This window comes from Melanotaenia boesemani, chromosome 22, assembly GCF_017639745.1.
Source record: "Melanotaenia boesemani isolate fMelBoe1 chromosome 22, fMelBoe1.pri, whole genome shotgun sequence".
NCBI lineage: Eukaryota > Metazoa > Chordata > Actinopteri > Atheriniformes > Melanotaeniidae > Melanotaenia > Melanotaenia boesemani.
The window spans coordinates 10,629,709-10,652,701 of record NC_055703.1 but is presented as its reverse complement, the minus strand read 5'-3'; the positions used below and the strand labels follow the sequence as shown (position 1 = coordinate 10,652,701).

Below are 22,993 nucleotides of genomic sequence, written 5' to 3'. Positions count from 1 at the left end.
TTTGCATAGTTGGGAAATTCACTTGACTTCAGTGCAGCGGTCTTGCTGAGCTTCGCAATTGTGTTAATAAATTGCGAACCTGATTTGGGTCTTTGGGTACTGCTCCTGCTGATCCCCTGCAAAAGAATACTACACTCTCTCACACACATGCTTTCTGCTTGGAACATAAAAAATTAAATAAATAAAAAACACAATTGATGTAGGGAAGATAAAATGATTGCACTCAGTGTCATCAGCCTACAGTTTTATATCAAAGCCCAAGGCCTGACAGGAGGTCTCACTGAGGGGAGTTTTCAGTTAAAACCTCATAGTCTATCCTATATCAATAAGAGACAGCATTTTTGCATTTTTTTAGGGGTTAAATGTGAATTCAGTTGCAAGTGAATCTGTCATGCAGTATTCTTAGATGCGGCCTTGCCCTCACTAGCGACATTCAGTAGTTTGTCCTGAGTAGCATCAGTGTGAATCCAGCAGAGATGAAAAGGAAAGTGAACTGCGTGAAAAGAATCGTATACTAATGATGAATTAAGAACTGTCTTCCACAGGGAACTTATTTACATTCAACAAAAATTCTCATCACACATTTCCCATTAGTAATACTTAACTTCAGTTACCTTTAGCTACAGAATAATTTATGATCGCTTGCGGAGCCTTGGCTTAATAAATGTATCAATTCATATGACTCAAGTTTAACCTTTGGCTCTGCTTGGCTGTGATTCACATGTGGAAGAATATATAAATTTGAAATACAGGAAACGACGTGAATATTAACCTTATAGTCCAATTTATCTTGGAGTGGGACTTGAATTCATAATGGACTCTTTCATTGTGGGTGGTATTAAGGAGAAGAATTACTTGAAAAAAAAAAAAAAAAAAAAAGCAGATACTTTAATTGTTGTTATGATTTTGACCCTTTAATTTTACGTGTGAATCCTAGCATCTCTTTGTAATTGTAATCTCCCAACAGTGTCACTGTTCCCTGACTTTCCCATCTTACCACTGATCAAATACAAGCTAAGCAAACCCACAACATAATGCAGCCACTACCGTGCTTCACTCTATGGATGCTACACTGAAGACTATACACCTGATGCAACAAATTGTAGAGTTTTGTTTTGTTAGAGAATCTTCACACTCATGGTCGCTGTTTGTAAAACCCAGTGGTCCCAGCCTTGACATGATGACTGATGAGTTGCTGCTGAAAAAGTAATCCTTCTGACAGGTTCGCTCATATCTTCAGAGGACATCTGAAGCTTTGTTAAAGTAGCTCTGTTTTTACAGCAGGTTTTTACTCTGTAATTTAATGTGGCTGGGTAATCAGCTCCAGGTAGACAGCTGGTAGGTCCGAAGGTCCTTCTTTTTACAATGTTTGAAGCCAGTGGACCTCTGGGAACTCTCAAACCATTAGAAAAAGTTTTATACTCCATGCTTCACCAGAATGTCATATTTTAGGTCTACAGAGATTTTCTCATGATCATGGTTTGATTTTAACATGTCATGCAGTGTGATTTGTGGGTCCCTTGATACACAACTCATTCTTTCTTAGCAATGTGCAGTAGAGGTGGATGAAACTGAGTATGAAGCACAAAAATAAACCTGTTGAGGGTAACAGGGAGGAAGAGGAAGACCCCTTAGGTTTTCACCTTTTTACATTAACTAACCCATTAAAACACACGTCGAGGCAGCAACTTTTGTACTCTGTTGGGAAAATTACTGTTTTCCTTCTAGATGTCTGGTAGTTTTGAAAGGAGCCATAGAAAAGCTTCAGGTATCTGTCAGACAGAGCTATCTGATGGCAAGCGGAGCATTACTTGGTAACCATTCACATTCTCCAACCTGCTCCTTAAACCTGGTTGGCCATCCTACTCCAAAGAAAGCAAAGTCAGGGTGGCCACATGTTGACGTGTGCTTTGGAAAGACACTAATTGCTCCCAACTGCTTGATGGAAATCGTGCATGGCACCTCTGAAGCCACGGGTAACAGACCAATTTCTAAACTATTCAATTAGTCAAGAATTATCTGCCATTTCTTGGTTGTTTGTTTTCATCACAAATCTTCCTCCACCAACATGTGAAGTTCAATCTACTTTTCAGGCTGACTGATAGTGGCCTCACATGGATTTCATGCAAAGTTAAAGGATTAATGTAGTTAAGATGATTTGGTTACCTTGAGTGAGTGTTGATGCCCACTTAAACTGATTTCCAGTATTTTTCCTTACTGAGCTCCAAGACTTAAGATAATGTCATGTGTCTTGGACTGATCTCAACCCTGCGGTTGAGAACCACTGAGTTAAATGGAGTTCAGTGTTGCAAAAATATGTAGATATTTAATGAAATCACACTGGTATGTGTGCACTGAAGTGTGTAAGTCACAGTCTCTTTTCTTCACACAGGAACACTTAACGCCTTCCTGAAGCAGAAGGGCCAAACGACCTCAGAGAGTCCTGTGTGGTCGCAAAGTGGTAACCAAGGTGAACGGTGGAAGCAGGCCAAAGTAAGCATCCATCCAACATCGTCCTTCCAGGTGAGACCAAAAAAATAATTAATCAACCCAGTGAGCAGTGGAGCTCTCCTTCCTGCCATCTTTTTTTCCTCCTTTGTGTTTGTGAGGTATTTGTTTCTTTTGGGGCTGCGCACAGATGAAGCACATCACAAGTGGACAACATACTCGGCCATTTTTTCTGAGAAAACAATATTCCTCATGCTTTGCTACCAGGAAGCCTTAACTTCATAATTAAATATAGGGCTGTAGAGTTCATTTTTATTGGTGTTGCTCTTTCAGTCATATAATTTTTTTTTAGTTTCCGCAGCACTCCTGAGGCTTTTTTCCCTACTCCTGTGGTTAACTGTTCAAAACCACCTGTTGGAATAATTTCAAAAGGGCAATTAAGCTAAATTGTGCTGTGCACCAACTTAGATTTTATCTTATTAAGCTCATTTCCTTGTTTTTGTGGTTTATCTGGGCTGGATATACAATAAGCTGTTTTATTCTCCGCAGGTTGTTCTTGAAGGTATCCGGGGTCCAGGAATTGAAGGGGACATTGCCATCGATGATATCACGCTGGAGGAAGGGGAGTGTCGAGACCCACCACCCAGTGAGTGGCCCCACACATCCACCTACTCCTTTACTTCTTCTGTCCCTCTTATCTAAACTCTAGGTTCTCTTTGCATCGCCAGACAAAGCTGAGATTTACAGGAGGGGATCTAATCTCAGACAGTTGGCAGCAGCACTGAAAAACCCTCTCATGGTGAAAACATGGTTGTCATAGCAACTAGGTTGTAATTACATGAAAGATAGCCGTGCTGCTGGCTGAGTGGAGAAGTGTAATTGTGCCAGAGGAACAAACAGAAGGTAAAAGGAGAAAATGGGCCACATAAAATGGCCTGCAGTTGACAAGGTCATACTGTTAGCCAGACAGACCCTGTTCCTTTGATTTAATTCATGTTATTTATGATTGGAAAGAAAATCATAGCCAGAAGCCACTCAAACTTGGACGTCTCGATTAGCTACCATAAACAAATCAGGGCTATCTGTTTTAATTATTTATGTCAGTAGCAGATTATAACCATGACTCCAAAGGAAAATCAGAAGCAGTAAACTGGTCTGGAAGATGTATTCTTTTTATTACCTCAATACTATTGTTCTACATGTTATTTTACATTTGGAGCCATTGCGGTATAAAGCGACTACATAAATTAATTTGGAGTAAAAAGGACTAGTTGCCCAGGCTGAGGACAGAGTAGTATGAATAATGCAATTCAATCTTGCATGATGAATCTTGCATGGCTTTTGGTGATGTAAGATGGAAAATTGAGAAATCTCTCATGAAGACCTATCAGAGGTGACTTCTTACTTACAAAGGTGCTCATTTTACCGGAGAATGGTTCATTGTGACTATTTTGGGATTTCTCACATAGGTTAGTTGTGCATTAAGGGAATAGCACAGCATTATGGGGAATCATTTATTGGAGGCTTTTCTCAAAGTAACTGTTAAGTCTGGGTTTTTTTGGTAACTGAGTAGCTTTTTGCGGTGGAGCTCCTCATTGATTAAAAGATTGTTTACTTGTTAAATGCTTACTATAAGGAGTGAAAGACATAATCATGACGATGAGGAATTGAGTCATACAAAATTCAGTTTTGAGCTAGTAATATTGTAACATTACTTGTTCAAGCTTTAGCCAGCAGTAGACTGAACACACTTCCCATCTGAACACATTCTGACACAGCACTCAATCCTGCACACATGCAATGCAGCAAAACCTTTGCAAACGCTTCACATTTGATGGACAAATAAGAAATTGAATTACAAGAAACTCAGCATGTTTAAGTTTCCAAGTGATCCTTTCACAAATGCTGATCACTTGTACTATTATGGTTTTGTATCTGGACATGATCATTGTGTCTTTCTTCAAAAGTGCAGAAAATCGATTGTTACTACCATTTTTTTTTCTTTTCCAACTTAGATGACAACGCCAAGGGCCTGACCACATACTCCCATATATGGCTGCTATGTGTTATCTTGGTGCTGACCCTCCTGGAGGGTCAGAGGTGACCCTTCTCCCCGTCATCTCAGAGGCGAATGTTCAGACCCGCCGTCTGTGAGCTATACCCTCGGCATCCGATCACCAAAGATTCATGCATCCTGAAAGCAGCAAGGTCCCCAGACGGACCACAGACCGCGGGGGGAGGAGCAACTTTTTTGAAAGAACAAAAGACAAAATAGAAAGTAATAAAGAAGATACACTAATTTTTTCTTTTGAGAAGAGCTCTTTAATGGAAAACATCCCCCCCGGTACAGGATTTGGGATGTCTTTATGAGCACAAAGACAGGTGGGCGATGAATGAGCCTGGACTTTGGCAGAGGAGTTTGCAAGCCTTGAGGGAGGGCAGTTTGTAAAGCACAAGACTAATTTTATGAAGCTATGGAAATATCTTTGGACGGTGGCCGAAAACAGATACTGCTGACTTTTTGAATATTAAATAACATTTCCCTGCTTACAAACAAATGGAATTCGACCTTTCTCTGTGTATCTTTATCTTCATTTTCTTCCACCAGATGCCAATCACCGCCACTTGTTTTTCACTCTAGCCCAGCCTCACGTCACACCCTGGCATTTCTTTATCTGCTTGGTGCTGTTCTGTAGAAAAACACGGACTCGGGCAACATTTTGTTCTGTCTGCTTACTCCCCTGTAGCTGCCTATGTATCTTTTAACACTGTGCTCACGAGTCCAAGTGGCCAACCGACGGTATGATGGCAGAATAATAAATGCATAAAAGTCAGCGCAGTTGTAGACAGCTGGAATGGATGGAAGAAAGAAGTTGAAGTTTAGGAGCTATAATATAGAGAGGTTGAAATGAAGAAAAGAGTGGAGGAAAAGACGGAAAAAGCAGACTGTAGCGAAAGGTCCAATTACTGTAGTCTGACTCAAATATTCAGTCAGTCTGGCTGTGGAACAGAAGCCACTTTACTTTCTGCCATGAAACAAAGTGCCTTCAGATTACAAACCGAATCGTGAGCCTATGTGTTAATCAACATCGAACAAGTCTCTGTTCATGTTTCCTCTGATGGGCTATTTTCTACGTTTCTTTCGCCCCACAAGTGCTGAAAGGAAGGCATGCATGTTCAGAGGGAGTATGGGGCTTAGCTAAACCCAGATTACATTCCTCATAGGGGCGGCTGCCTGTGACTGCGTGTGTTTGTGCGCATGCAAGGGTGAGTGTTTGTGTGTGCGCATGCGCCTAGGCCTACGCACGAGTTTCACGTAAAGGCAGCCAACCAGGCAGCACTGGCAGACCCTGAGCACAGGTTTGGAATCAGCGTGGATAAAAACAGTGAGCGGAAATGGTGAAAGTGAGGCTGAGGATCTTTTTTTTTTTCAAATCAGAGGGATAAAGACATTTCATGAAATGAATACCCCTCTCTCTCTTCTCATAATTCTCCCTCGCTGTGGGAGAGCATTTTTTAACAAGCGAGAAGAACAACTGTGGAATAAAACATTGTGTTGTACAGGGAGGAGAGCAGGAACTTTGGGACTGCAAGCTCTTTATTAGGATGAATCTCTTCATCCGTATCCTCCAACATTTATATGGAACAATATGAAAATAAAACATGATAATGACCACAATAATAGTCATGATATTTTATTACTCTAGCGAGAATGTTTCTCTGCTTTTACACAAACTGTGAAGATTGACTGTGGAAGATCTACCTGAGACCATAACCTTAACCAGCGGGGTTTTTAAAAAAATATATGTATTGTAAAAAAGAGAAAATAAGATAATGAAGAATTCCGTTCATTGTTGGTTATGAGAAATGTTTTGAGGACTTGTCTTGTTTCTCTTTTTTTTTTATTTTATTTTTTTGTTTGTTTCTTTGTTTTTTGAAGATGACTTAACTTACTTTCTCTTCTTGTTGTCTCCCTTTGCATTGCTAAAATATCAAAGCTGATGGAAGCATAAGAAGTAAGCCAATCTGGTAAATGTATAACTTGTAAATGTTAAAGAAGCTCTATTCAAAGGTTTATGATAAATGTTTTATGTTGGAGTACAGGAAGCACAACATACAGTTTAAGGTCTCAACATTTAAAGTCCTTTTTTTATTATTTCTCTGCACATGTGTGACCTACTCTCACAAGTTCAGGCTTTTTCAATACTCAAATCTATATTTAACAGCAAATTGCCCTTTTTTTTACTTATAGTGTTATTTATAGTGCAACCACAACACTAAGGAATATTAAGAGAATCTGTAGTCAGATGCAAGGGAGGTATTAAAAAAATCCCATGAATGCAGACTGGGTGTTGTGGTTCAGCATATGTAGCCTCTTCAGTTAAAGCCTGGATTAGTCTGAGTGGGTTGTACATTTGTGCATGCATAAAGCTGTGTACAATAGTAGTGAAAAGAAACTGATACAATGTAAAGAAGATAAATATGCTACGCAAAACAGAGCAGAATGAAGAGCATTTTCAGGGCATCCTTTCAATAATATTTTGGTCTATATAATTTTGTTACTGAGATATAATCATTACAGATAAAATCTGTTATGAGCTTCTCTATTTTTTATTTTTTATTTTTTTCTCCTCTTTTTTTTTTTATCAAATTTTGGTCATTTTCATTTCAAGTTTTAGATCACACTGAATGTAAGTGGACTTCTTGGGCGTTCTTGATCTTACAGTCTTAAAAGATGTAATGTTTTACTAAATCATATGTTTCTCTGTGTGCGTTTGATGAGGACTTTCAGACTTTCGTGGGTCGTTTGAAACACATCAAGAAAATTTTGATGCAGACTTTCCAAAAATAGAGGCTCAGATAAAATCCATTAGCTAGCTCCACCATTAGCTAGCTGCTATACCCTTCTGTGGTATAGTGGGTAACAAAAAGTGCCAAAGTGACCCTTCAGTTATCACTGTAACAAAGTACAAACATGAATTCATCTAGATTTGTTGGCAACAGTTTCTTTTAAATCCCTGAGCACCTGATCAAATCACTTGATTGAGAGCAAAAGATCTGCACATCTTACTGACAATAGCTCTTTAGTACACGAATATCTAAATTACTGCAAAGTTTAAATAAAAGGATACATTTGGTATTGTTGTCAAAGCACTTAACATTATGGGGAACTTGCTTGAAGTGTATGTTTATGTATTATTACTGTGATGCTACAGCCAGGAGTCACCTAGCATAGTTTAAAACTCAAAGGAAGAGGGGAACAGCTAGGCTAGCTGTCTTTGTCCAGCAGTTACAAAGTTTGCCAGCAACTCCAAAAACTCATTAAATAACTCATTATACCTTGTCTGTTTCATCCCTAATAAATGAGGGGAAAAAAAGAGTTAAAACAATGAGTTGCTGCTCTTTTCAGGGGGAATTGCAATATAGAGAAATAAAGTTACCGCTCCTGATTAATCATCTAAAAACCACAAACTGCTGTTCTGTTATTATTATTACTATTATTATTCTATAGATAACACATGAAATATTTGTTTATTTATAGGCTTTACAAGTGCTCACAGCCTGATTTTGCAACTTTGATTGGTACCATGCTAGCTGTCCCCCCTGTCCATCCAGTCATTTTGCTATGCTAAGCTAACTGGTTGGTGTTATATTCATGATAAATAAACATAAACAAAAATGGTATCATTCTTCTTTGAACGATATGATAATAAAAGCTTTTGTCTAACACTTAAGTTATTATATTTCCTAAAACAACAGATTTCCAGGGTACATAGGGCTGTTGTTTAGCTACTATGCGTATATTGGAAAGACATCAGTATTAGCCTGCAAACTCTACAGCAGACCTCCCATTTATCCCAGGTTTATCATTTATATTATAAAATACTTGGTAAATTTGTGCAAGTTTGAAGTTTACATTGAGGTTAAGAAATGTTTTTGGGCTAAAACTGAACTACAAAAAAGATAATTGTTTATTTTCTGCAGTTCTTATGTCCCTGATTTTTCAATTATGTGCATTTCACTCCCTCAATGTCAACAATATGAGCAATGTGAACCTTAAGAGTAGCTCACACTCTCAGCTTGTTCTGTTTTTGACCGAAGTCCTCCTTCAAAGTGCAGTTGTGAAGATTAACAGTCACTGAATATGTAAACCATTAATGACGACAGGCCTGTGCAGTTGTGGAACATGCAACAAAAACCAGAAAATTAATTTACGATTATTGTAGATGCGGGACCTAAATGCTAAATTTTAATCAGTGGGCCTCAACATTGGGATTCTTTTTTTCACCATTACAGCAGTGGTACATATAATCTTTTGCAATTACAAGACTAAAATGGCTCTAATTTCTTTCTTTTCTTCGTTGTACATCTTCTCAGCACTCTATTTAATTTCTTATATGTGCTTTCTGCTTAAAGTAGTTCATCCTAGCAAACAATGTGATATCTAGTAGGTACAATTTATTATAAAAAAAAAGTTTAAACTACTTCTTTTGTAGCATGCAAATTCACTCAGCTTTAAATTTTCCTAAGATGACTACATATGCATCCATTTATAGGACACAGTTTGAGATACAGACAGATCTGATGCATACTGGTGATGTCTTCCAAAATGAGTCCCGCATCTGGATATTTTTAGTTTAAGTTTTTGTGGTTTTGTTTTGTTTTGTTTTGTTTTTTTTCTTTTCTTCTGCTAACTAGTCTCTTTGTGGTACATTTTGTTCAGATCGATCCAGCTGGTGAAGCAGGTGGTTTAGAAAGCAGCATATCATTCCTTGCTGCAACAACAACGATCGTCTCACCTCTTAAATTATGTGCATTCAGGATTCAAAATATTTCCCCATTTGTGTGTTTTACTGATGTACAATTACATTTGTTATAATTTTTGCTTAAATTTAGGAATCTTTATTAAACTGTTAATTATGCTGTTGTTTTGCCCTGCACCCACTCTCATATAATATAATATAATAAGGGCTCCAAATATGCAGAAATTAAATGAAATCACTCGAAAGTACAGCAGTATGTACCTAAGACTTTAAGCAATATTTAAAACAGTAAAAAACAAAAAAAATAAAGCTTGCAGTCATTGCAAATACTGCTCGTTAAAACAAATAAGGTGTTTAAGTCAGCTATTGCACTGCATTACATCATATTGGCCACAGCACAAACTATAAAATGTCTATCTTTAATCTTTTTGCATTCAAAAGGTAGCAAACATTTGATTCATAATGGGAATGAAGCAGATTCCAGCAGTTTCACACTGGTTCTGGGAAAAGAAAGAAAATGTCTTGCGTGATATAATAATGTCCTGGACTATAAAAAAAATACATAGCTTTAATGTTGGTTCAGCTAAAAAAAATGAATAAAAAATGTATTTAAAAAAAACTCAGTTACTTCATTTTGACTTTGATGAATACATGAACGAATAATGCAGTTGTGCATGAATGTACCCAGTGCTTACCTTAATGCCATTAAATTAGAAGTACTGTAGCGTTTCAAGGATGAGGTTTGTCTGAGTTTTTGCAGGCCATAGATTGAAAATAATTACAGCAACATGAAATATCTTGAAACAATTTCCCAGTTCTTTGGTAAATTTGATTAAATTTATCCATGTGAGTAGAACCATGACCAACTGCTCTCGGACAAAATGTAATTTAGAAGAAAGTTTTGCCTTAATTCCCAAAAGTGCATACCTCGAAAATGTTATAAAGTATACATTGAAAAAAAAACTTAATGAGTGGAATGGTGCCCAGTTATTAGGCTAAACACAAGAAGTTTCCATTGTGATTTAGCAAGAGATGTATTTTTTAAAGAAATTCTACTTAATTTTCTGCATATTTGTTATAAATAGTTATAAATACAATTAACTGGAGATATATTATCCATACCTTGTGTTAGGGTTAGCTTAAAATCTCATTCTTAAAGGGTCTCTAAAAGGAAGAGTCTGAACATGCCTTTCTGAATGGAAATGTTCTCATGTTCTGTTGAACCTAAAAAGGGCTTTGTCACATTGTGCCATTCATTACGCTATTTTTGCATCCCCCACAAAAAAAGGAACATTTAGTTCCACTGAAGTGATCAAACAGCAGCCCTGTTATTGTCCTTCCTCCTTGATATTTATTCATTAAGAGAGCTAGTGCCAAAGTGGGAGAGCGTTGCAGTGAACCACGAAAAACTGTGAATTTCTCACAGTCAGGAGTCAAAACCTCTCTGATATTAAACTAGAACTCTAGCTATTGTTGCAGTTTCACAAGACCAAAATAGCACCCTTAATGGGAGTTTCACTTCCACACAGCATTGAGAAGTTGCTGCATCTCACTAAAATAAAAAAATCTCTTTTTACACTGTCAGAGAAGAATGAAGATGTCACTATTTGATGGCATGACTGCTCAGTGTGACAACTTTACAAGAGACAAACCTGCCACCTCTTGGTGCAGTCTCTCTCTGGCGTTACAACTTTCTCATTGTCCTTGGATTTCCACCTTCTCTCTGTCCTCTCTTTATCTTTCACCTGCTCTGGTCAGTAACCACAGGCCATTTCAGCAGCTAAATGTTTGCTCTCACAGACTCCAGTTCTTTCCCATCAGTGCAGTTGACTCCATGCAGGGTGACAGAAGTAGTCAGTGATGAAACACCCCCACCCCCAACCCCCTGCCATTTGAATTAAAAAGAAAAAAAACAGTTAAAATAATTAAATTTAATGCTGTAAAATCAAGGCTGTTAAACGCTGTGTTTCAGTGATGTTATTTATCTTGTTCTGTGCAGACACCCTGTAATGATGACCTGTCACTCTTCTCTGTTTTGTGCTCTATATCTATGTTTGAATGATCAGGCTTTTTTTTTCATTTCATTTCTTTGGATTTATCATTCATTTTTTGTGCCATACCTGCAACTAATGAAAAAAAAAAATAAAGAAAAGGAATATTTTATGTGTTTTTCTCAGTTCAGTTGTACATTGTACTATATGAAACTGTAACAGTTTATACAGTGACTATTAGAAATGAAATCAGGTTAAAACATACAGATTCTGAGTCTGTTATATTGCGTGGCACATGAAGTGTGTCCTGGGGTGTGGGCAGTGAAGCGTGACTCATGGGAGGCGACACCTTCTAGCATTTAACTCATTTTCAATGAGAAGCAGGCAGACAGGGGTGCTGGGTGGGCAAGTTGGGTTCCGGTACAGTGGATGGGTTCAGTCCCAAGAGACTTGCTGCTTGGGCAGCCTTTCAAACTGAGGCAAAATATATAAGTTTTTGTTTTGTTGAGCTTTTTTCTAACCTCTTATTTAAAATTCCAGCAATTTAACATACTGTGTTGTGAAATATATGATTAGAAATATGGAACATGGTGTCTTCACTGAAGATCCTGAAAGGCTTCCTGTAGTCTCAGGGGATGTGTATTTGTTCCACCAGGGTGGTGGATGTAAAGTGGAGCTCTTTCCTATCTGAAAGCACTCATATGCTACCACATTAGAAAGGTGCTAACAGAATTGTTTTGTTCTAATATAATAACCCAATAGAAGAAAAAAATGTGAAATAATACAGGCTGTGACAGACTCATAATGCTAACAAAATAACTTGTTTTCTGCCTTTGTAGCTATGCCATCTTGTCTTTTTCAGGAGTCTGCTAGTCTATGTATACACTCATGCATGCCATCTCCTCTGTAGTCCTTCCATTTCATCTGAAGTAATTTTTACTTTAAATGTATTAAAAATCCCTCTGCACTCAAAGGATCAGAGTTAAAATAATAAAAATTAACTCATGTGGCTTTTTCTGAAGAAAGTCGTGAACCCAGAAGCACTACTGTTACAGACCAAAACAATGCAGAGGAATAAATTCCATTAAATATTGCTAGGTAGGATTGGAAAAAAGGCCATTAAAAGGACAACACATGTTAGATGTTTTGGAGACAAAGTCAGAGAAGCTAGACTAAGGTGTTAAGCATGTACAGAGGCGAGAGAGTGAATATAATGGTAGAAGGATGCTGTGGTTAGGACTACCAGGCAGGAGACTTATTTAGACCAAAGAGGAGGTCTATGAATGTAGAGAAAGAGGACATGAAGTTGGTGTAAGAGAAGAGAATGCAGAGGATAGGGTTAGATGTAGGTGAGTGATTTGCTGTGGCGACTGCTGAAGGGAACAGCTGGAAAGAAGAAGAAACTAAAATAGAAGCATAAATCAAGCTGAAGTCAGCAAAAGCTGTATCTTGTGTGGCTCATGTGATGAATTGTGTTTGTCTCTGGAGAAAACTAATGAAGCAGGAAAAGGACAGAGGTGTAGCATCTAGTCTGTTTTCTTTCCATTTTGTGTTTGGATGTGGGACGTGTTTTAAAGTTAATGCTTTAAAAGCTGCAAGAAAACAAAGTATTTCAGTTTCTTAGATTTGTTTTTATGAATTTGACTTTTAAAACAGAAATCAGCTGGTCAGAGACAGTCATAAATAACCTTTTCAAGTTATTTGTCAGCAAATATCAACTGTTACTGTTACTAGCAAACAGATGTTAAGTTATTATTTATAGCACTGTAAAAAGTGAGGAACAACTTGTCTTTGAATGCATTAGGAGTAAAGTCAACTTTACTAGCAGACCCAATGTACTTTGTATTTAAAGAAATCAATGTGAAATTATTAAAGCACATTTAAAACAACACAAACAGCCAAAGTGCTGAAGACATAAACGCAAAATACAAATACCAATCCTTTCTTATTTTTGTGCCTTGTACACACTCTGTCCCTGTAGTTTTTAGACAGAAGGCCAAGTTATTCCCACAGTGACCACCTGTCTTCCTCTTGAAGGACTGGAAACAAAAGCTTTTGTGTTGTGCAAATTGTTCCTTTGACAGTACTTCCCGGTTTGCGGTCCGTCTGAGGAGTGCCTCTTTTTCTCTCAGAGTTGAGAGCATGAGAGTTGATTGTGGAGAGAAAAACACATCTGAAGGAAAGACAGAGGAATAACAATGCATGTGGAGGGACTTGAAAGTCATCCAAAGGTTAGTCAGCAGGAGACTGACAAGTGAGGGAAGCTTATGGAGTGTCAACGTGAACAGAAGCTTCTGTACACTGGCAGGAAGTGACTTTAGTCTCGTCTCCAGATCAGTTTAACTCCCTAACATGTTTATCATATCAGGAAACCAAAAAACTATTTTTTTTTAATAACTGCAAGTTCAGAAAAATTAAATGTTGTTATTAGCATATCAGCGAGGTCATGTCTAATCAGGACTCTGCTCTATTAGCTTTTTAAAACTGGTTGTTTCTCTATAATTTAATAAATTCTTATTCCACGTAAGGCTATGCTAATTCACAAAGTCTACCTTTTTGTTATTGTTGTCTAAGGACAAAAAACAGACTAAAATTTGCCATTGAGGCTACAAGTTAGCCCACAACCACTTTTAAAGTAGGCTGCTGCTCAACTCCAGTAAAATCTAGATTTTTCTTTACTGCACTGATTTTTCTTTAAAATTCTCTCACAGAGCCAAGTTTTTCCAGTGTGCCACTTTTTTCATTTGTTTGCTTTTGCTCCAATGTACTGTATATTAAAATAGCCAAATTCCTGTTACAGCTCTCTCATTCCTTTTCTTTTGTGTTTTTTTTTTTTTTGTCAGACGGCAAAAGGAGTCTGCAGTGTAACTGAAGAGGTGCACAGACTATGTGTTAACCCACAGTTACTATCGAAACCTTTTCAAGGCTGTTTTAGTAAAACCTCGAATGTGTAAACACCAATTAAAGAGAGTGTCCATGCAGTGATTTCAGCTATATTGACTTACATACTGCATACTGCAGTGCATGTATTGCTGAAAATTCAGAGATCTGGGTCAGAATAATCTTTTTACAGTCTTTTGCCTTTTTCCACCAGCACTGCCACTCCCCAACCTCCCCAATATAGCAGCTTTTCCCCAAAGCTGAGCTGTGTCTATACTGTACATCTGAAAGGTAACTTTTCCGTTTGCCAAAGTAGAGGCGTCTGCCAGTTGTGATGTTTGCCTGCATCCTACCCTGGGGAAACAGTGTGACACTGGAAGAGTTTTATGAGATGCAGATTTTGTCATCTGTGTCCTTTTTGCCACAGGGCTTTCCTAAGGCTGCCCACTGATGCAGACAATGCTATGGCTGTGTGTATTTGTCTAGGATGTGCAGGCATACATTTGTGTGAGTGTGTGCATTGTTCTAACATGGCAAAACTATTGAAATTTTTGTACATTTCCTCAATGGTGTTGTTGTGGGAATTGGCGACTGATATAAAATCAGGAAAACGCATGTCACACTTTCCACCGCCTATCTTTATTTTCAGGTTTGATCTGCCCTGAATGGTAACATAAGTGATGATGTAAGGCTTTTTACTGACATTTAAGTGAAGTCTCACCATGTGTGCAGAATAATGCAGAAAATAAGATCAACACCACATTACAGAGTTTTTGCCAGGACACAGACAATTACCATACAGGGAAGGGCTGGTGGTAAGTGGCGCACATTTATTCAAAAGGTTGTCAAGTACGCAATCCACACATTGTTCCTGTAAAAACTGTGCTAAGAGTCATTTTCAACAGCATTTTAAAGGCAGACTAAAGTTTGATCGCAACCTTTATGATCTTGTTTCTTTCTCGGGTACTCTCTGTAAAGTGTGACAAAACCCTTTTTCTGTGTGGATAATAAGTTAGTCCCATAAAAAATCAAATTGTTTCTGCTACTGATAACCCCTGGTAGCATTTGGCCTTTAAATTCCCAAGCACTTTCAATTACCTTACTACATGTTCCATTCGTTCACTTCCTTATCATCTCTCTGTTCTGTTTCAGCCAGCCAGAGGTTGCCCTGTAGAGCCGCATTAAAATGTGCACCTGGTATCTTAGCCACTGAACAATGCCATTTTACATTAAATTCTATTCCCTTTTCTCCTTGCCATGCAGCACAACAGCCCTTTGTTTACAGGCTGCCACTGGTTTCTGGACGGATGGGAAAATGTCATGGAATGCTAATGAGCTACTAATTCTCCTCTGACATGGCTCCCCATGTCAGTCAAACAATATCCATTCACTCAAAGTCATTCAGGCACACATGAGATAGCCACATCTGAGGCCTGTGCAGTGTTAGTATATTATCAATGAAAACTCACAAACCTTACTTATTCACCATCAAAAAGTGTTTCTTTAAAACTAATTTATATTCAGCTGAGATAATCAAAGTTGGCAATTTGCAAAAGAAAAAAAAAAAACGTCAGACCTATAAGCGCCACACCACTGGGATTGCATATAATTTATTTGCTGGGATACTCACTGGAACTCCAAAGCATCTGTTTCCATCTTAATAAGCACGTTATTGATTTTAAAATAAGGATACACATGATTTCACAAAAGACCAAAATGGCTTAAAGACAATGCATTTTGGCAACAAAATTAAGTGAAAGAGAGTAAAAACTCCAGTAGGCTTTGATGTGTTGTTTTGTTTTGTTTTTTGATTAATTTTAATACAGAGATATCACACTGCATTTTGCATTAGTAAGTCATCCATTATGAGCAGTGATTTGACTCTCCACATACAGACATTATGAGCCCTTCTGCCTCAGCTCATGGCTTTAAGACATCTCTCTGTGTGCCCTCATGGATGTTGCATAAATGAATCCCTCTCATGTGCTGCCATCTGAGCCGTGATGATGCAAAACTTCAGGCTGAATAATTTATCTCTCTGCCCTTCGGAAGCCAGCACTCGCACTGGGTGCCACCACTCATAACTTGAAGTTCTCGTCACAGACCTGAGCCTGCTGGCATCCACTCAGACATCTGCGTTGTGTGATAAGAGTGCACGTCACAGGAGGAAGTCATCAGATCTTATTTTGAATTGTGGCCATTAGATAGAAATAGAAAGGAAACTAAATACAGTCTAAAAAGAACAGTGGTCACCATATCCCACATCTCTTCTCTAAGAGGTTCCAGCTGTTGTGATACAGTAATGAATTCTAGTTTGCTAAATACAAGACAGTGCTGAGTACTTCAGCATCGCAAGCTGATTTACTGTTTCATTTTAATCCTGCCAGGTGATTTTACAGAAGAAGAAAAAACAGTTAATCTTAGCTGATTTTTTTTTTTTTCTGTTTCAGCTTTGTTGACAATGAGCACCACCATGTATAGCAAATTATGGGGGTTTTGTTGTAGTATAATACTGTCTCGCATATAAGATAGATTACCTCCTGGTGTGGTTTTTCATGTAGTTCCCTCATGGGGACAGCGTGACCCGTTTCTGAAGAACAGAAAGTTTCTCTGAGTTTCTGAACACTCTTCTTCAGAGAAGACTAGAAAAATCAGTTGAGTGTTTAAATCAAACATCTAAGTCTGATTTCACAGAGTAAATATTCCCTTTAGCATTCATTGGCAGAGCCTTCTGTTTGTCATTTCATCAGCTCTAACTGTATAACGATTTACAGATTAATTCAGGCATAGCAAAGCGCAAAAATAAAGACAATGCTGCTCTTTATTTCCCAAATCACATCTGTAGTGTTCGTATTTTTTTCTCTAGATCATTTCTCACAGAGCTAATTGACAAAAAGTGATTTCATAAGCTTTGTTTACTGGAATGCTTCGAGTATAATGCTTATGAGCTTGCAAGATAATGATTACTGCTCCTGTGCATATCAAGTAGGTGATTCATTTGCTCAGTGTGAGTTGTGTGTTTATCTGAGCAGCGTCTCAGTGATGAGGGCACAGGCTTTTCATTACTGTTAAAGTTGCTGATACAGATCAAAAGAACATGAATCTACTCCCATATGTTTACCATGTCAGTAAGGAAATAAATTAATGTTAAATGCATAGGATTCCCTCAACTCTGCTGTGCTGTCATCTCAGTTTGAGCTTGTGAGCAAGGTTGCCCGAAGGTTGTTCATCATGTGAAAGAGCGAGCTCCACCCGGGCCCGCCCACCAGATGAGCTGTTTGCTAACGTGTTCCCTGATGGAGCGCAAACTGTGGAGGGCACTCATCAGATCTGTTCTGCATCACCCAACAGGACAGATTGGGCGTGATGACACAGGTGACCTTTGGATCATCTATCAGCACTGACGTCTTTCTCACAGAATAAAAAATGTTGCATTAGCACAAATGACCTTTTCTCATCACCGTGTCCTGATTACACAGTGCCATGAGGATCCTCCTCCAGCACTGCCTCATCTCAGTACCATAAATATGAGACCAAGAATTATTATTTACATTTACTTCAAGCGCCCTACATGGAAAGTCACATCGAGTTGTCTCAGATTTGATCTGATAAACATTTGGGATTTCTTTTCTCCTTTAGTTGTACCCTGTCTTTTCCAGATGGGAAGCGAAGAGGCTGAAAAAGTACTGACTGATTTTGCAGGATAAAACTGCATGCCCTTGACATAAAATTTGCTTGTAAAGTTATTCTTTTTATTTGTTGACCATATTATGTTAATATCATCCTAACTACAGCTCAAAATTCAAAATTTTGTTTGTAAGATAAATGTACAGCAAAAAAATTAAGTTTGTTTGTTCTGTTTCCATTATGATTTCACTCCAAGACAGAAAAAAAGTTAATTGATCAAACTGGACAAGTACTTAAAACTCCAGTTGATGAGTTTCATCTGCTTGCTTATGTGGAAATTAATGTGAAACAAAAGTTTTGGTTTCATATAAGTTTCCTGTGAAGAACAGAAAATAGTGGCACAGCACTTACAGTGGCCAATCAGTGTATTGCCCACTGTTTTAAAAATGATTGAAAAAATGGTTTTCTAAACAACTGACAACTCATTTAAGCAAGGCTCATACGCCCCTGCATCCCATGCAGTTTGGTTTTCATGCCCAACATTCATCAGAAACTGCAATAAACCTAGTTTTTTAAAAAAGTTAAACATGATTTGAATAGCTGTGCTGTTGTCGGGGCCTTTTGATTTAAAGAGGGCAATTGATATGGTTGACGACCAAATTCTATTGTCCAGGGTAACCTAATAAGATTTTTCAGGATAAGCACTTTTCTGGATGAAATCCTACTTGTCAAACCATAGGCTGCCAGGTTGGAGTTCCTCAAGGCTCCATACTTGGAGCCATGTTATTCTAATTTTATATGAACAAATTATGAAATGTTTGCCAACACATCAATACCCAGCTTTATGCAGATGATGGTGTCATTTTTACTAAGGCAAATTCTGATGTGAAAGTTTCAGAAAAACTGACTTCAGCAATGATCTGTATTGGTAAGTGGCTCAGTAAGTCATTTCTTTTTAACTTTCTGTTGGGGATATTTTTAAAATGTCCAACAAAAAGGTCAAGCCCACATGTATTTTTAAAAGGAGAGGAGCTACAGACCGTAGATTAATTTAAATATCTTGGTATTACATTGGACTCGACAAATTACCTTTTAAAAATCATGTAAAAAAGTCCATTTTGATCTCTGTAATTTGAAACAAATGAGATCATCACTGCCAGTAAACGCTGCTAAAATGTTTCTTCATTGTAAGATTTTTTTTACATATTGAATATTGTATTACTAACTAGTCACTGACAAACAGCTAATTTAAAACCAATAAACTCAAATAGAGCAATAGATTAAACATATTTGATAGGAAAAGGTTTTCCTTTCATCATTGCTTAATACCTCAGAAATACAATATTTAAAAAAGATTTAAACTGACATGTTCAATTTATAAGATTTTGCATAGACTCTTTCCACTATCCTTAAACGTATTCATCAAGTTCAAATCCAGAATAAGTGGTATAGAAACCAAAGCTTCTATTTGAGTGTAGTAGTTTATAGATAGCTAATGTCTATTAATATGCATTGACCCTAAAAAAATAAAGAAATAAAAAGCACCTCCTACCATTAAGATGACAACTTCACACCATGCAGTTGTTTCTTTCTGTTTTTACCAGAGCAGTCAGACAAACACATACTGTAGATATGGAAATCCTTCATCTATCACAGCTTTGCAGTGCTAACATATTTCTACTGTTTGTCTGAACCCCTTCTATCTGGCTGGAAATCATTTGAAAAATGTACCAAGACTTTGGCAAGTTTGTTTGGCAAATTCAAGTTTCAGCTTTGCAAGTTTTGATTCTTAGATGCTTCTACAAAATGTACCTTAGGTAAACAAATTTTTACCCTAAGACTATGAACTATAGGAATTCAGTCAAATTCCTTTTATTGTATAGGATAGCTCTCAGTTTTTTTTTTCCTTCTTTTACTTATGGGGTGGGGGGATTCAGGAAGGCACAGATTAGTACTCTTCAACTGCTTTCATCTTGTCATGGCCTGTGAGGAACAAAGAAGCTACCTAGTGTCAGCCCTTTTCCCAGAGGACAAAACCTTTTACGGCGGGAAGAAAACAACAAGGAATAAAGTGCCCAGAATTCATGTGGGTTGTCATTGTCATACCTCTGCCTGTCACATTTCTTTGGTACCAAGACATACCTAGAGTTGATACTCAGTATCCGTATTCATGTAATTTTCTTTTTCTTTCTGCCAAGCCAATGTGACTCTACGGTGGATATTGTCTGTCTGCCCACTGTTCTGTCCATCCATCACATTAAATTTATTAAAAACTTTAAATAAATGTGTGCTATTCTGAAAAAAAAAAAAGTTATTAATGACACCCCCAAACATGGGCGATTATAACAACTGGCAAGCATATGAAATTAGAAATGCTGAGGCCACCAGTCTAAGCTCTTAAGCTAGCTCAAATTAACCATACTGAAGATGAATTAATCCTCCAATACAAAGAGTTGCCCTAGTATTATTTGTGCATGCCGAGTGATGTGACACACCCTAAATATAATTGCTTTAAAAGAAAATGAGACCCGTCTGGGAATGTTTACTCCTCCAAACGGGGACAGAGTAGAAAAAGTTTGACAACCACTGGTATAGTGAAAGCCATGAACTCGTGTTCAAAGTGTATTTTATCATGTTAAAATCATCATATACATATCATGTAGTTAGTAAATTTGCTTTTTGCTAAAACTGACTTGAGCTTTTGTGACTGAGCTTACTCATTACTGCATGACTGAGCAGGGTGTATATTCTGTTTTCCATCCAGATGCATTTTATGCCAGCCAATAACAGAACCTAAGTGTGATATCACATTTACTGCAGAACTTGGCCAAATAGAGTGTAGTAAATATAATTCTTTGAATTTGAGCATGTTGTAACATGTTTGCATGCTAGTAATTGTCCCCTGAGTCACAAAAGTTTGCTTTTTTAAGAAATAAAGGAGGTGTTATTTTGTATTCTTTTCTATTTCTATTCTATACAGTCATTTAGCAGATGCTTTTCTCCAAAGCAACTTACATCTGAGAGTGAGAACAATACAAGCAAGAAATCAAAAAGGAGGGGACATCATAATTAAGTGGTCAGACTGCTATTAGTCCAGTTGGACAAAGGTGCTAGAGGCAGTGTATTTTATTTTCCTTCCCTTCCCTACAATAGTCCTTTCCTTAATTACAAGATCACAATTTCATCACATAATATCATTGAGTGTAAGTGCACGCAGCTTATTCAGTGCTGAGTTGTGCCAAAGAGCTGGACAAATCTTTCTAACTCATTCCGACAAGTAGAAAAGTTAAGCTAAGTGCGGAAATGCTCCTTAAACAGGTGAGTTTTTAGCTTGACCTTAAAAGCAGATAAGGACACTGTGGATTGGACAGAGAGAAAAAAAATCTAGCTACTGATTTCGCACAACGTTGTGGTGGGAACACTAGGCATCTTTTAAGGGCAGAGCGAACTGTCAAGAGGGAGTGTAGCTCTGGATTAAGGAGTTTGGGTTATTGCTTTGTAAGCCAGAAGCAGAGCTTTGAATTTGATGAGTGCTGCAACTGGAAGCTAGTGAAGAGCGATTAGCAGCGGAGTGACATGAGCTCCTTTAGACTGGTTGAAGACCAGGGGCCTTATTTATCAAGCTTGCATAGGAACAAAAACCGGCGTGCGCCAAATATAGTCAACTTTTGCGAATTATAAAAACTAAACTTGCCGGGAAAATGTTCCTACCTCCACGGCAACTCTGACCCAGGCGTACGCACATAATCTGGGAAAAGGGGAAACTGCAACACCAACAGTACAGAATAAAATTGAGGAAATGCTGTGAAATGTGAGACATTTGTGCACAATCCACGATTACCTTTCACACCACATTAGATATTAAAGCTTTTGCCGCTGAAATGAATAAAGACGCACATTGGATATTAATTCTCCTAATAGCGCACGCTCGGGGGGGAAAAACAGGATGTTCAGGAAAAAGGGAGATGATATTAATAAGAATCTAAACCACTAAAATATGTTCTGTCATTGTGAAACAAAACTTACGTTATAAAATCCATCCAGCTAAATATGGTGGACAGTCTGCTGCCAGCATGTAGCAGTCAGTGTGAAAAGTAGCTTCAGGCTACACTGACAGCTTTTATTTTTTTATTCTTACACATTGCTTTTTAAAATTGTTATCCCAATTTCTGTCCAGACAGTCTTTTTTTCCTGCAACTCCTTGTCCACCTGGTTAATAGCGGTGATTGTGACCCTCTGCACACCCAGCTGGAGCGCCCAGCGAGAGCGATATATTATTTAACACTAAATAAACTGCTACCAATCTCAGATGTGTCTGTATATATTTATTTTATAAATTAAAACAAATCACCGGTATCATTGCTGTAATTCAGCAGACGCTTTTCACCTGTCTGGGAATCGAACTTTGGCCTCCCGCGTGGGGAGATGGATGCTCTCCCGACCGAGATACCCAGCTGTGTGTTCTGACTCCTCTGGAATGTCTTTTGTTCTGACACTGCGTTGACAGGATCTGCAACCCACTACCACTATTCTGCTATTCTGACACAAATAATGCCCACCAATAAAACATTTTTATGTTTGTCAACGTGGTCCATCAGGATCTCTGTCTCACACCCCAAAAAATTAGACTTCTTAACTTCTTTCCCTCCCGAGCAATTATGCAAACAATGTGATGAATATTTATTCCAGGCATCCACCTCACCATTTATAGCCACCATGTGGGCGTGGGAAGGCGTTCCCTCACGTGCGCCTGCTTTAGAGTTGATTCTGATTTATGAACGGGAGCAGGTGTAGAATGTGCGTGTGCACGCTTTTATAAATCTGAAAGTAGAAGTGTGCAGGATTTGCTTTTTGCGCAGCAGATGCCACCTGTAGTTTGCTTTGCTACGCACAGTTTTATAAATAAGGCCCCAGAGCCTAAACCAAGAGCTGTGCTATGTGTTCTGTCAGGTAGGGCCTAATCCTCCTGATGTTGTAGAGAGCAAATTGGCTACATGGGCAACCGAGGCAACATGGACCTTAGCTGGCTGTCTACCATGACACCAAGATTCCTGGCAAAAGATGTAGGCACAAGTGTGGCAGAATCTAACTGCAACCTTACCTGTGGGAGTATAGAAGAATTGGCTGGACAGACAATAAGCTTGGTCTTGGACAGATTTAGCTGAAGGCTGACATTCGTTTTGAGATGGTTGTGTCATCATGTGGAAAGGAAAGGAATAGCTGAGTGTCATCTGCATAGCAGCGGTAGAAGAAGCCATGAGAGCTAATGACTGCACTGAGTAA

The 22,993-nt window shown here is 38.2% G+C and overlaps 1 protein-coding gene across 2 annotated transcripts in view; it reads left to right on the top strand.

Annotated features, from left to right (window-relative positions):
- LOC121633726 (MAM domain-containing glycosylphosphatidylinositol anchor protein 2-like) overlaps positions 1–11,116 on the top strand; it is a 226,127-nt gene extending 215,011 nt beyond the window's left edge. For both annotated transcript variants that reach the window (XM_041975923.1, XM_041975921.1), the window contains exons 16-18: positions 2,393–2,523; positions 2,998–3,094; positions 4,464–11,116. In XM_041975923.1, the coding sequence (XP_041831857.1) occupies positions 2,393–2,523; positions 2,998–3,094; positions 4,464–4,552 (317 nt within the window). In that variant the 3' untranslated portion in view covers positions 4,553–11,116. The remainder of the gene's footprint in view (positions 1–2,392; positions 2,524–2,997; positions 3,095–4,463) is intronic.
- Positions 11,117–22,993: the final 11,877 nt, after the last annotated feature.